Below are 15,659 nucleotides of genomic sequence, written 5' to 3' on the forward strand. Positions count from 1 at the left end.
AATATAGCGTAATATGGAAAATAAAGTACCAAAAGAAAAGAAGCAATATTCGAAAAAAGGATTAAATTGGTTTATCAAACAAGGTTCACATTATATTTTCAAAGATTGATTTCAAAATTTTGGAAATTTTAGATAAAGGAAAATATCTCACTTAATGTTCTGAATCCTTGCTGCTATGCCTTTTGGTTATACTTTTTGTCATTTTTGGTTTAAAAGTTCTCAATTTTTCTTATAATTTTAGATTTTGCAAAATATTTTGGCCTCAAGCATCACTGAAGAAACATTATTTGATGCAGCAAAACTGGTTCAGTTAATATTACTATTAAAATAATAAAACTTGAAGAGCTTTTTGTATCAATTACTCTCTGATTTTATGAGTCTGTTTGAATACTGATATCTTGACTAAATACAAATGTGTGTTCTGGAATAGCATACAATTGCGGCTTTCTTTTTTAGGCAACTATTCATTTACATCACTGTTATACAGTTTATGAATTTGACCTTGAAGAACTAATCTCCTAAATCAATATTTTATTTTGGGCTTAGCCGTTTCTATTCAACTTCACAGAGTTTTCGTGATTTTCTAATTTCACTGAAAAATATGTATTGGTATAAGTTTAACGTATTCACGACGATTTATTTTCGCGTTATTTTTCTACTCGCTAAAATCCCAAAAATTATTTGGTTTTCAGTAAGTATTATATGAAAGGCTTACCTGTTCTGTCAAATATGCATTGAAACAAATTAGAAACACATATCTCTCTAACAAATGACAACACCTTGTAAACAATCGGTCTATCAAATCATTGGTCTGAAAGTATAAACACATAACATTAATAAATGGAGAATGTGTTCATGGGGTACAGGTGATTCCCTGCTTGTTATAAAGGGGGAGAACTGTAAAAGTGAAGTCTGTGAACAATAATTAAACTTTACTGTGTTTTATAGTTATTAGCATTGTGTATGAGTTTTGGTGGGGTTTTGGTGGGGTTAGTGTTGCTTAGTCTTGGTGGGGTTTGTTTTGCTTAGTTTTTGTTGTGTTGCTAAGTCTTTGTTGTGTTTTGTGTACTATTGTTTGTCTTTTTCTATTTTAGCCATGGTGTTGTACTCATCTAGTCTCAAGTCTTTTTCTATTTTAGCCATGGTGTTGTACTCATCTAGTCTCAAGTCTTTTTCTATTTTAGCCATGGTGTTGTACTCATCCAGTCTCAGGGTGACTGGAAAAGTGATGCATACATAGGCTATTTAGACCCTTCCCCTTTTTTACAGAATGCATGTTATGAAAACTTTTGCTAATGCACTTCAACCTTTACTAACCAACCTCTACATTATCCCTACCTGGTTTGGGCAAGTTGTTTGGAGTACCACAGACTTATCAAAGAATTGATATTTGCGATAAAATTAACTTTTTATGATTCTTTCATTGTTCATTGTTACTTATATGATGAAAGAAATTAATCAAACTGTGGTTCATTTGGCCAAACCAGTATTCTGTTTCATTCACCCTATGTATGTTTATCTTGTCTAGTCTGTGCATGCTTGTTAAAGTATGAGATTCTGTTTAGCTTGGTAACACATCAGCTCTTCAGGGTCTAGTCTTACATCCATTTGTGTAATGGGCCTAGACAAGAATATTGTCTTGCCGACAATCATGCTATTGCATTACACCAGGGGGGTTGGTGGGACCACAACAAGTGTATCAGGATTTAGGTCAATTCACTTTTTTATCTATGATCTTGAATGTCCCTCTGGTATCTTTCATCCCTCTTTTATAACATTTGGTTGAGGCAAACAAAAGTTGGAGAACGGAAACTAACTTTAGAAAGTACAGACACGCATGGGCATAATAAAATACTAGGTCAATATGTCAAGCTCTAAATTTCCTTAAATTAAGGTAAGTTGTGAGTAATTTTATGGTTGTTTCAGAAAGAATGGACACATTTAGTCCAAATAATTTCCCTATTTTTAATCTATTTTCAGATAAAATTAATAAGAACACTATTTTTAAACCAAAAACAGCAACTTTTGAAATAGATAACGAAACTCATAATATATTTTGGCACATTTAACCCAAAATACAACATATTGTGTTATTACTCTTCTCTCATCCTGTTTGTCCATAGGAAATATTACAAGGTTTTATAAAACAGATTCACAGTGTGTCTTAATTAATCATATGTCTAAAGAATATTTCTCAAGGTCCATGACTTCTTCCATTATGATCATGGCAGTTTTTAACAACCTTGACTTGATGATACAGCCCTTGCACAGTTGGTTCTTCCATTACATAAAGTTAAGAAAACACATCAATAATTTACTTTAAACCATTAGTTTGCAACATGTAGTGTTAATCAATTATTTGTCAAGGCTGTTTCAGTACACTCTGCTTTCATCCATTTGTCAAGGCTGTTTCAGTACACTCTGCTTTCATCCATATATTAGATTGCTGCTATGATATAATACATTTGTACTTTAAATTAATTTATCACATATTTGTAACGAATATGTTGGGTTTAGCATATGTAATAACCTCAAAATTGCCCGGGGCAAAAAAGAGGTTATTTGTTTTTGCCATGGTTCCAAATGACGTGACATCATTGCATTCTTAACGACACTTTTGTGATAAAATATTGAAGATTTTACCTGTTATGTTTCATTAAATTGTCATAATTGATTTTTTTTACCTCTTTTCTGCAGAACTTAAATATGTGATAAATAGATTATAACATGTCTTTTCCATATTGGCCCTGGTATCATCCCTTGACCCATATCCGCACTTGGCTAAAGCCTTGAGGTCGATATGGTAGTCTTGCGATGATACAAGGGCCAATATGGAAAAGGGCATGTTATAATCTATACATATTGTTATCATGCAAATGGATAGAAATTCAAAGTGCTAATGGAAAAAGTAAATGTTTTTCAGTATAGAACACATATATTGTAAAGATTTAATAATTCACCTTTTGAGAGCCATTCCTTTCTATTCTTTCCAGCTTCTGTACAAGATCATAGATGAGTATTCTGAGATGACAGTAATCTGAACAGTGGTCAATCAGTTGATCAACCTATAAAGGAAACAAATCGTTTGAAAGAAAGATTACAGTAATCTACCATATCAGAATTGTAAACTTTATGGGTGAAATTTAATAAGGGTACATCACTACATAATGCAATTGGTTAAAAATGTACTTCACAATAGACAAAATGATAGATATTCAACCATCTTTTAATTTTGGTGTACACAATGAAATTATCACAAACAAGAATGTGTCCATAGTACACGGATGCCCCACTCTCACTATCATTTTCTTTGTTCAGTGGACCGTGAAATCGGGGTAAAAACTCTAAAATTTAAAGAGAATCAGTCTATCTGTTCAGAGATTAAGCCAGAATTGTAAAAACAAGAATGTGTCAGTAGTACATTGATGCTATTCGCTGCTCTATCATTATCTATATGTTCAGTGGACAAAACTCTAATCTAGCATCAAAATTAGAAAGATCATATCATAGGGATCATGTGTACTAAATTTCAAGTTGATTGGACTTCAACTTCATCAAAAACTACCTCGACCAAAAACATTAACCTGAAGCTGGACAGACAGAGGGAGGGACATAAATCCATAACATTATATCAAATTAATAAAAATACCAAATGCTTCATTGCCATTTCATGTACAAGTAAATAACCTCTCAGTGAAACATATAAACTTTTAATTACAATTCTAAAACGTGAAGCCATAAACATATAATATTTCAATGATTTTATGTGTAATGCTGTTTTTGTATACAAATTCAAAGTTTCAAATAACACTAATCACAAGTTTTATGTCTTTAATCAAGAAAACCACAAGTTGCACAACAGTATTTAACAGAAATAAACCCATATCATTTATATAGAGATATCAAATATCAATTATTTCTAAGAAGATAGATCCCTATCATTGGAAATCTAAACACTCTGCCATTCTTCGATTATGTTTACTGTGAGTCCATTTATTTTTGTGGGTACTAATATTTGTGGATTGAGGAAAACTTCCATTTACGTGGATATTTTATTTAGTGGTTTTGCCAAAGTAAGAATATCTATAGAAAATTTGTAATTTGTTGGACATTAGAAATCGTCGTTCTCAGGCTACCACAAAATCCACGAAAATTGGTATCCAACCAATAATAATGAATCTACAGTATGAATAAAAGGAGATTACTGGGTAAACATCTATAAGACAGAAAACCAACAACAAACAAGAATAATGTGTCCATAGGATTAATATGCCACTTACTATCACAAAGCAATGGACTATGAACCACAAAAAAAAATGGTTAAGACCATAATTGTCTTTTTTATATAGGTCTTGCCAAAATTAAGTATGATACAAAGATATAAAAACCCCCCTAAAATTTTGTTTATCCTCATTATTCAATTTGTATAAAACCTCTTGGAACAAAATATCAATATTGACTTGTATCTACATATAAATACTACAAGTAGCTCTCAGAACAACTTAATGTTGGTAGCTTTACATAAAATGTTATAATGTGAAGCCCTTAAGAGTATACAAGACAAAGTAAATCAAAATAATACTGTTATTTGACAGAGTAATGTCTTGAGAACATCATAAGAATACATAAGCTTTCATTTTTTTCAAATTGAAGGGTTGAAGAGGTAAAAAAACAAGCCTATTCATCATCTCCTTTGACATTATCACTGAACAAGTATATATATATTTGTTTAGGGGCCAGCTGAAGGACGCCTCCGGGTGTGGGAGTTTCTCAATGCATTAAAGACATATTGGTGACCTTCTGCTGTTGTCTGTTCTATGTTCAGGTTGTTGTCTCTTTGACACATTCCCCATTTCCATTCTCAATTTTACTTACTTTGTGAAAGGGAAACCTGTCTAAAGCACAACCCTTCAGGACTCCCAATTATTGTTCAGATTATCAGGTGATTGGTTTAGACATGTTATTAAAGAATGTTTATTGTGTACCCTGATAAAAGTTTATATAGGTAGGTTTCAAGTTTTTTCAAGGTTGGATTCAACAAGTTTCAAAGCCTGATCAGATTGCTATTAATAAATCATAGAATCCCTTTTAAACAGATTCACACGCCCTTGTTTAACAAACCAATGTTTTTGTGTTACTATTGTTTATAATAAAACAGAGTTGGAGACCCTTGTGTTGTTACGACATTAAGGTTCAATATTTTCAACTTAGCACAAATTTCCGAAGGGTGGTAAGCAGAGTTTACGTCAAACCCATGAAATGCAATGTCATTTATCAATGAAAAATTGTTTGCCAATTAAGTAAATGAATCCACAATATTTTTGTATTTTCAGCATAATTTTTTTTACCTGGTTTTTGATATGGACACCATTAGGAATTATTCTGACAAGTTTTCGGACAGAATAGTAGTCCCCTTTCTGTAAGCTGTTAAATTTCTTTGATGATTGATGTTGAGATCTACTGTGGAAAGAATAAAACTGTGATGTAACAGATTTCTTACCAGATTAATGTTAAAGAAATGTGATGGATATTAATTGAGTCACATTTAAATGCATGTGTGCAATACTTTAATACCATCACTCAAGGTGCTTTTATAACTAATCTGATCATAAAACTTGAAGCTGAATAATAAAATTAAGGAACCTTTATTGGTGGAGAAAGTAGGAAATTTTCCAGTGAGAGAGAAGGAAGAAACTTTTTTACGACAAAACAGCAATCCTTGTCAATTAAGATCTGAGTTAAATTCACCATGGGATTTAGGAGTTTCAAACAGATAATCGAAGAATTGATAGACCAATGATAACTGTAAATGAGTAACTGAGATAACTTTTCCACCTAGGAATATTTTTTTTTTGTAAAGATGTCAAACATTTATCACTTTCAATTCTTGCCATTTGTTTGATAATAGAATTTAAGGAGAATCAGTCTCTCTGTTCAGAGATTAAGCCAGAATTGTAAAAACAAGCATGTGTCAATAGTACATTGATGCTTTTCCCTGCACTATCCTTTTCTATGTTCAGTGGACAAAACTCTAAGCTAGCATTAAAACTAGAAAGATCATATCATAGGGAACATGTGTACTCAGCTTCAAGTTGATTAATAAAATTAACGGTACTAATTTTCTTGCACCAGATGTGCATTTTGACAATAGATGTCTCTTCAGTGATGCTTGTGGCCAAAATATTAAACTTCAATTTCATCTTCATTAAAAACTACCTTGACAAAACACTTTAATCTCAAGAGAGACCAACAGATGAATGAACAGACACACAGACAGAAAAACATAATGCCCCTAAATGGGACATAAAAACATAGTAATTACAAGCAATAAAAAACAACACTTTTTTTAACAATTCATTTAAAACATTATTTTAATTTCATTTTACATAAAGGTATTTACATTAATTGTTCTACTCACTTTAAATCCTGAGGAAAGCCATATTTTTGTGCAAGCACAAGACATCCCATAATAGATCCAACTGTAGCCCTGTCCTGACCAGAATTACAGGTAAACAACAGACCTGGATTACATGATTTGGATTTCTCAAAAAACTTTGGACATTCCTGGAATGAGAAGTAAAGGATAACATGTTATTTCATATTGTCTAAAAAACAGTTTATACAGTGTAGAAAAAGTTGAGTATCACCAAATTTTGAATTTACAAATTATCTTTATTTTCATTCAGTATCTTAATAAAAATTATGAACTAAAATTGTTTAAGAATTCCAAAGGCACTATATTTTTTTTTTATATATGCAAAGAAATTTTATATAAAAAAAATGCACGAAAACTATCATTATACTGTTTCATAAAACTATTGACTTATAGAACTACTTATAGATATCATTGAGCCTGTTAAAGCTGACTATGCAGTATAGGTTTTTGCTCATTGTTGAAGTCCATAATATGGTGATCTATAGTTGTTAATTTCTATGTCATTTGGTCTCTGATGGAAAGTTGTCTCATTGGCAATCATACAAAATCTTTTTATTTTTATATATGTAAAAAAATCTTTACTCAAAACTTTTTTCAGCCACTATGTGATATTGAGCTAGACATCTTGTAAATAGACCTGTCTATTTTTAAATTCTTGATATCTTTTATGTTTTTGAATTGTTGGGTTGCTGTCTCATTGATATGTATTCTATCATTATTAGAATTACTTCAACTATTGATGCCAAGAGATTTATTAAGGGCAAAAGAATAAATAGGGCAAATTTTCCCATTCAACATACATTTTCAACATGTTCAAGTACCCCTAAAGATATAACCATTTAAAAAGTGATATTCCAGAAAAAGATTTTTTTTGTCGATTATCTAGTTCAGGTTTTCCAATTGAATATTGACATAGATAATATTCAAAGTATATTAATCAATTGGTTCATTTAGACTGAATGTTTTCAAGAAAATAAATTGAAGTAGTTTTTCTGCAAGATTATGGTTAATCTACTATGACATCCTGGTTTCTGAAGTACCCATTTTCCATTTAGTAATGGTATAACTTTTAGTATAAATTTATAGGAAAATCAGTAAAAATATAGGCCAAATGATGTTCTCTTTACTTGACAATATTCTCCCTGAAACTTCAAACTGTTTAAATGACATATCAATAAAATAAAGACCAGATCTAAGGAGAACTATGGTCTGTTTTCTTTCATATAAAGTAGATAAATGGAATATCAGTGCTAATTATTAATTATGCTTCTTTCATGTATTATAGCAAACTGTTAAATTAATAAACTTCATAAAAACTGTTAGTTTCTGATTAAATAATAATAAAAAACCCAGAAAAAGGTCATTGGCAGTTGTTTCTTGTTAAAATTGGTAACAATTGTTAAAGCAGCTGTTTTGTACCCACACACATTAAGCATTTAAAATAGGTACCCCTACATATATTATTGAGTGTCATCTCTAAGTCTGATCACCCTTAATTGATGTTCTGCATACTGTCTCTATACTCATACCTGTCAACTGACCCGGATTCTGCGGGTGTGACCCGAGATTTTCACAATTCTGAGGGATCACCCGGATCACCCTCCGGGTCATTGAAATAACCCGGAAATTCCGAAAATGACCCGATTTCACCCGTATTTCTTAGCCTTGAGATTGATTTTCATAAGTAATATTCCTTTGAAATACCGGCAAATTCGTAATTCTTCCATGAACATGCAGTTTATCTAGCTATGTTAACTGTCAAATTAAGTGACCCATTAAGTGCATGGCTTCACTTGACAGCTTTGGTGTCAAACACACTGTTGATTAACAGCAATTACCTTAGCTTTAGGTCGTAAATAAATTGCCCTGTTGTTTTACAAAGATATTTCAACTAAGAGTTACTTCCCCTTATTTGTCACCATTCAAAATTATTCCTTATATTTACGTTTTATGGGTGAAAAAGATTAAATCATAATAATATAAAATTCAAATACATATTGAAAAATAACTTTTCATTATTTTTATACCTTTATACAACTTTTAAAAAAAAGTTGAAAATTATTTTTTACATTTATACTTCCTTTAACTGTATTACTATATTTTATCATAGTCTAATTTCCTTGTCAATTTAGAGATGAATGTTCATACATGTAATACCTCTATGTGGTATGTTAAAAAGGTTAGTTAAGTCTCATTTTAAAATAACATTTGAAAAATAAATTTTAGATGAAGACAAAAAGTAAAGGACATAAGACTGTGAAACACAAGTTAATAATGATTTGGTATCTTTGATATACATTATAAGAAAATGTACCATAAATACTGAAATTCAGCTCGAAAAAGTTCGTATGCGTTATGACCTGAGATTTGATTCTTCAATGCAGGTCATGACCTGCATTTTCATCGTCACAGGTTGACAGGTATGTATACTTTGTAGATTCATGTTCTTTGAACATGACATTCATCAAACGCACGATAGGTGTTTTGGTAGAAGCAGGATTTGCTTATCTTTTCTGAGCACCTAGTTGGTTCTATTTGACATCTTTTATTCAGGATCCTGGGTGTGTGTTTGTCTCATGATTTTCCTGATTTTTTGACTGACACTTAATTTTTTTTTGACATGACAAAACTGGGGCAGCCCCGATGTTCTGACATCCCGTTAGTCCGACACCCCATTAGTCCGACGCCCTGAAATGGAACTTGTTTCACCTAAAATTGTGTAATGACATCACAGTCATCACATATATATATATAAAAAAGATGTGGTATGATTGGAAATAAAAAAAATCTCCACAAGAGACCAACATGACACAGAAATTTACAACTATAGGTCATCGTATGGTCTTTAACAATGAGCAAAGCCCATACTGCACAGTCAACTTTAAAAGGCCCCGAAATGACGATATAAAACAATTCAAACAAGAAAACTAACGGCCTCATCTATAAAAAAAAAATGAACGAAAAACTAGTAGGTATCACATAAACAAACGACAACCACTGCATTCCAGGCTCCTGACAGGCACATACATACATAATGTGGCGGGATTAAACATGTAAGTGAAATCCCAGCCCTCCACCTAACCTGGGACAGTGTCAGACTAACAGGGTGTCGGAATATCGGGGCAACCCCACAAAATTAAATAAAACTTTGTAAGTTGATACTAGGGGATGAAAGTTTTACGACCAAAAAGGGAGGGCATTGTTTTCAAACTCAGATATATTTATTTATTCATGTAGTTAAAGTGAATAAAATTGAGAATGGAATTAATGGGGAATGTGCCAAAGAGCATGAAAAGTTATGGCATCTGTTTCAAGTAAAGAGATAGTGGAATGGGTTACAAATAAAAAAGGGAATATAGGTTCAAAACTATATGCATTAATTTTAAAATATGTCTGTCTAAAATATACCTCATACAGTGATAGTAAAAAACTGGTTACTGCTGTGCCCAATGTTACATGCAAGCCTAGACAAACAGATAAGAAGTTAACGAACTCTTCCTTTCATACATTATGCTCATTATGTAGGTTAGGGATATGGAGGCATGCCATCAAGTAAAAGTGTGTGTTTTTTATAGATTAATGTTAAATAAATAATTTGATTTTGAATGGTTATTTCAATCAAGGTTTTCCAGGGTTGACCTTATGCTTACCATATCTCATCACTAAAATACAATAATATATTAATATGAAAGTTCAATGGAAAAAACGTAAAAGATTTAACGTGATTATAGAATCATTTGTGCTCCCATGGAATTGAAATAGAAAGAATTTGTCACTGTTTCTAAAATTATCACAGACTATTTCATATTTATGACCAGTGGACATGTACATCTACCGTTAATGGACTAATGGTAATGTTTAAACTAAATTTGGCATCACCACATAAATCTCTATAGTAAACTTAACTAGAGATTGAAAGGAAAAATGTTATTTTACAGATAGCCTAACGACCATAACTTTATAACTCATCCCATTAGTAGGACACACTTATAGGATGAAAAGACATAAAGATAAATAATTGGTTAAACAAAAACACCATAGAGATCCTTTATGATGAAAGCATGATTTTGTCTTAATGAATAAAAATTTTGAAAATCATACCAAAGTATAAAAAAAATCATCTTAAAACAGCACCAACAGTGGCGGATCCAGCAATTTTAAAAAGGGGGGGTTCCCAACCCAGAGTAAAAGGGGGGGGGGGGGGGGGGTTCCAACTATATGCTCCCATTCAAATGCATTGATCGGCCCAAAAAATAGGGGGGGGGGGTTCCAACCCCTGGACCCCCCATTTGGATCCGCCACTGACCAACCAAACCCTTTCTGACAAAAGTGTTATTTTCAACAAGTTCTTAACAATTCATGCAACTTTTATTTAATATTTCAAAGCGAACAAACTTATATTTGCAATGACTAAAGAAGATTTCAAATATCGTTATATCACTCAGCAACTGTTTTTTTTTAAAGATATTTACCAGCTTAGGGTTAAAATTTTAGGTTAAATATAATGACAACGTCATTGGAATTTAGAAATACCAGACAGGTTAAAGCAATCATTAAAGGTTGTTCTGTAAAGATACATCATTAACTTTTGTCTGGTGACTGGAATTGCTATTTCATAGGATTAGACACATTTTTCAAAATATCAATTGGAATAAATCAACAGTTATATGAAATGACAAAAAATTTGATGAAAATAACTATGTGGTAATTTTTCCATTAATTTTTGTTGACCAAATACGCTAAATCTAATTTAGTTTCTAGCCAGACGATTGTTCTGAAAAAAGTAAAGTAAAATGACTATTTCTATTATATTAATTTAATTTCTAGGAAATTATCCTGTAAAGAGACAACTAATTTATTCCTTTTTCTGTGTGTAATAAGTTATTTGAAATTTTCAAGGAGAAAGAACTGACTTTTGATGTGCATTCTTTCTAAAGATTAATACATGATTTCATCTACCCTTTTTGTATTGGATATTTGTGGTTCTAACCTTCAAAGTGCAAATAAACTTCTTATTATTTATTATTGGTGCATTCTTCACAATCCGTAGGACACTTTCCTTAACATCATTAATGACCTAGTGAAGCCAAAATACTGCACATCTTATGCTCTTTTCATATAAAATCTTAGATGGAATTAGATACAAAAAGTTGCACTGGTAATATAAATAACAAATACCTGAGGGTATTATAGTGCAGATCATTACCAAAGAAAAACTTGCCAATGGTCAATTGAGTCAAACTCTACATAAAACTTCATTTGTGTGTCAGTTAAATAATTATACTGATGTTTTGTTATCATTATCTTAAATTACAAATTTTTATTTATCAGAATTTAGGTTAACATCATATGGGTAACATTTATACAATAGTTACCTCCTCAGTAAGCCACATATATCAAACTGAACATCTTTAATATTATCAACTTTTTCTTTTGCAAGTTTTTATTGTGCTAAACAAGTGGGTTAAAGCGTTAAAATTGCTACTTGCTGAATCAATGTGTAAGTATATATATATATATAAATGGGAGGGAGAAAGAGCTAATTCTTACTCAAAGGAAATTCTCAACCTAGACTGAATATATCTTGCATAACAACAATATTACAACAGTAACAGCTACCAGGGAATATCACTAATCATTACCTTAAAGACATTTAAAAAGTCATCAATATCTTCATCTGTCGGAGAAGCTTCTAAGGGAAAACATAATCTTTTAAACCTGAAATTAATGTGTCTTCTTATTAGATACACTAAGAAAATATGGTCCTCTAAAGAACAACTTTGATATAAATGCTTGAATTTATGTATTTTGAAAATCAAAGTTAAAATTCATAGCTATGACTTTCTCTCACATGATGATCTGTCTGTAAAGGAGGTCAGCTCCTGTCAAGATACTAAAACTCAATAAAGACTTCACAAAATAATGCCATTCTAATCTGACTTCAATGTTTACTAAAATCATTATTTCGCTTGGTTGTAAAATATTACATCTTTCTTTAAAGTCGTAAAATATAAAACTTTCAAATTTCAATGATATGAAACATGATGTTTCAGATAGGAAAATAATTATTTCAATGACTGTATTTTAACTTTGATCACATTGATTTGTCCCTAAGAAAAATATTCTTAGATTCTTATCTTAATTTAAAAAAAACAGAAATGTGAAATCATTTTCTAAATATAACTCTGTTTGGTGTACATCTAAACTTGTTTGTTAAGGATCTAAAAGAAACAATTTTTATACTAGGAATTTGTTTCAGTAGTAATTTTGGTGCCGTGACCAGCATAAACTTAGAATTCAAACTCAAACAAGGCCAAGGAACTTATAATGTAAATGGCAATAACTATAACTTTCATCTTTTCTGTATGGAAGTAGGGATATTTCTTTGTCAGAGCAAATAGTACAAATGGCTTTTAAAGGGAAGGTAAAAGCAGATGAATAAATTATCAGTTTAGTATGACTAACATTATTAAGTACTTACCTAACACTGTGTGAGCACAACATATGTCTAGAATACACTTCCTCTGAAACTAGTAAGTTATCCTCATACTGAACTGTTAGCTCTCGAAGGTCTTTCTGTGGATTATCTATATCACCATAGAAATAGAACTTGTTTTTGTCATTCAAGATGGCTAGATCTATCACCTGAAACAAGAATATACTGTTAAAACCATAGAAATAGAACTTGTTTTTGTCATTTAAGATGGCTAGATCTATCACCTGAAACAAGAATATACTGTTGAAGAAACACTGATTTATTAGGTAAAGTATTTCTAAATTTGTTAAAGCATAAAAATATAGTATATATACCAATACACATAATTAACAGCGCTGTTAATTATGTGTATTGGTATATATACTATATTTTTATGCTTTTACATTTTTCTCACTGATACACATATCTAATATGGCTTCTACTAACGAAAGCTCATTTGGAGCTAATGTGTTTAGAGACTACTTATGTCAGTACACCTTTCCTATTTTGCCTATTTCTAAATTTGTTCTTTTTAAATGAAGATGGTACTCTGTTATTAACTGTATCAATGTTCAAAAGAAAGCATATACATGTAATCACACTCTACATGATTTTAAAGGGACTGATGTGCGATTAAAAATACTTATATTGGAACCAATTCTTTGTTCAGTTGTTTTTGTACCAAAATGCTGAAATTTATGTCTTATTGGGACAAATAAATTTCAACAAATATGTGTAAAAACTTCTAAAAGATATAAAAAGATGCCAACTGTATGACTTTTCTTTTTCAAACAATGTAAGCTTTAATATGGTTATAACAAATGCAGTACATTATAATACCACTACATGTACTGTATGACAAGTCAGTGTACAATGATATGTACATGTACTAATTACTCTATCATACAAATGATATTAGGACAATTGAACACTGTGTAACCAATTTATCCTGATTTTGTCATATTACATATTATCATATTTAAAATCAATTTTAGGACAAAATCAATCAAATATATTATAGATATTTAATCTGAAACTGTGAAAAATTTAAAATAATAGGACTATAAATTGTACAGCAACTCATTGTTTTGTATAAGGGAGATAATTCCAATTGACGTAATAAAAAATTGTACTGAAATTTATTAGGACAATATCAGCCAATCAAATTGCGAGAAATTACTCTCAATCAGGATGGTTGCTGTTTATTCACCTCATTACTAAGAAATCGTGAAAGAGAGAAAATCATCTCAAGGTCACTTGGGAGAAATTGATAAACATGTTTTTTTCCTTCTTGGTTAAATATTCGCTACACTTAGACGCTGTCACAACAAAGATGGAACATGCTGATATGCAAATCAATCCATCTTATAACAATTGTCTAATGGGTTTTGTGTTCACTTAAACAATACAGCCAGCACTTTGATCAAAATCTATTAGCTAACTTGAAAAGAACTTTCCAAGGCTGTTTATAAATTTTCAAGTATTTTCAAATATTTAGACCTTATTACTCAAACTTTTCAAGGACTAAAAACAGATTACATAACATCTGAATACAATATTAATATCTTATGAACTATGTTTTTTTTTATCAATCAGATTTGGTATAGCTATTGAACAATTATTTTATTGTATTGTTTTCTAACAGCATAAATAGTGAGCTTTCAACAGTTGTCAATGAAAATTTAGAATAAGGGGTTTATCTTATAATGATCTTCCATCTGTAAAACTTAATTTCAATCAGGCAATGGAAATTTTATCATCTTGAAACTACTTTTTTATGAATATATTTTTATTTTCAAATATCTTCAAACTTTGAACTATTCATCCCCAATTCTGAATAGGTATCTTATATCTTATATCATAATGAACAAAGTGATGACTATATGTTTGGAGTAGTTCAGAATCTTTTTAGGAAAAATATGAAAGTTGTCAAATACAGTTCATTCATCTCCTTAAATTCATGATCTTTAATAGTTAAAATTTCAGCCATTTCAAAAACATAAAGCAAGATCTCTTCCTGTTTCTTTACATTTCCTTGCTTCTATGCCTCCTTTGAACAAAATATATACCTACTTCTTTTCTAACTCTGGCTTCTGCTTCATCTGCCTCCTGTGGACTTCTCCCAAGTAGGACCAGGCTTTCCAAGTTATCTCTGTCTCTAATGGTGTATGGTAGCATGTCTGAGCCAGAGTCAACAAATAAGACAGGTTCTTCTCTCAGATTGAATAACAGGATGTCCTAATATGTAAATATAACAATTTAACCTTCAAATACATCATTATGAACTTAATTACCCCCTTTTCCCCAGAATGTGACCTGCCAAATCAGACTTTTACTTTTCTACATTGGTTAGAGGTATAGGGGGAGGGTTGAGATCTCACAAACATGTTTAACCCCGCCGCATTTTTGCGCCTGTCCCAAGTCAGGAGCCTCTGGCCTTTGTTAGTCTTCTATTATTTTAATTTTAGTTTCTTGTGTACAATTTGGAAATTAGTATGGCGTTCATTATCACTGGACTAGTATATATTTGTTTAGGGGCCAGCTGAAGGACGCCTCCGGGTGCGGGAATTTCTCGCTACATTGAAGACCTGTTGGTGACCCTCTGCTGTTGTTTTTTATTTGGTCGGGTTGTTGTCTCTTTGACACATTCCCCATTTCCATTCTCAATTTTATTATATACTGGGTTTGTACTTATACGAGCAACATAACAGGTGTCAGGTGTGGTGCAGGATCTGCTTACCCTGAGAC

At 31.3% G+C, this 15,659-nt stretch overlaps 1 protein-coding gene across 8 annotated transcripts in view; it reads right to left on the reverse strand.

The window, feature by feature from the left end:
* The window catches only part of LOC139489220 (paladin-like), a 108,008-nt gene that overhangs the window by 9,112 nt on the left and 83,237 nt on the right, over positions 1-15,659 (reverse strand). For 7 of the 8 annotated variants that reach the window (XM_071275430.1, XM_071275433.1, XM_071275431.1 and 4 more), the window contains 7 exons: positions 14,985-15,149; positions 12,918-13,081; positions 12,079-12,154; positions 6,419-6,564; positions 5,349-5,460; positions 2,961-3,065; positions 716-811 (listed from right to left, as the gene is read on the reverse strand). In XM_071275430.1, the coding sequence (XP_071131531.1) occupies positions 716-811; positions 2,961-3,065; positions 5,349-5,460; positions 6,419-6,564; positions 12,079-12,154; positions 12,918-13,081; positions 14,985-15,149 (864 nt within the window). The remainder of the gene's footprint in view (positions 1-715; positions 812-2,960; positions 3,066-5,348; positions 5,461-6,418; positions 6,565-12,078; positions 12,155-12,917; positions 13,082-14,984; positions 15,150-15,659) is intronic. The other variant, XM_071275434.1, reaches the window with a different exon arrangement.

This window comes from Mytilus edulis, chromosome 9 (assembly GCF_963676685.1).
Source record: "Mytilus edulis chromosome 9, xbMytEdul2.2, whole genome shotgun sequence".
In the NCBI taxonomy this organism is placed as follows: domain Eukaryota; kingdom Metazoa; phylum Mollusca; class Bivalvia; order Mytilida; family Mytilidae; genus Mytilus; species Mytilus edulis.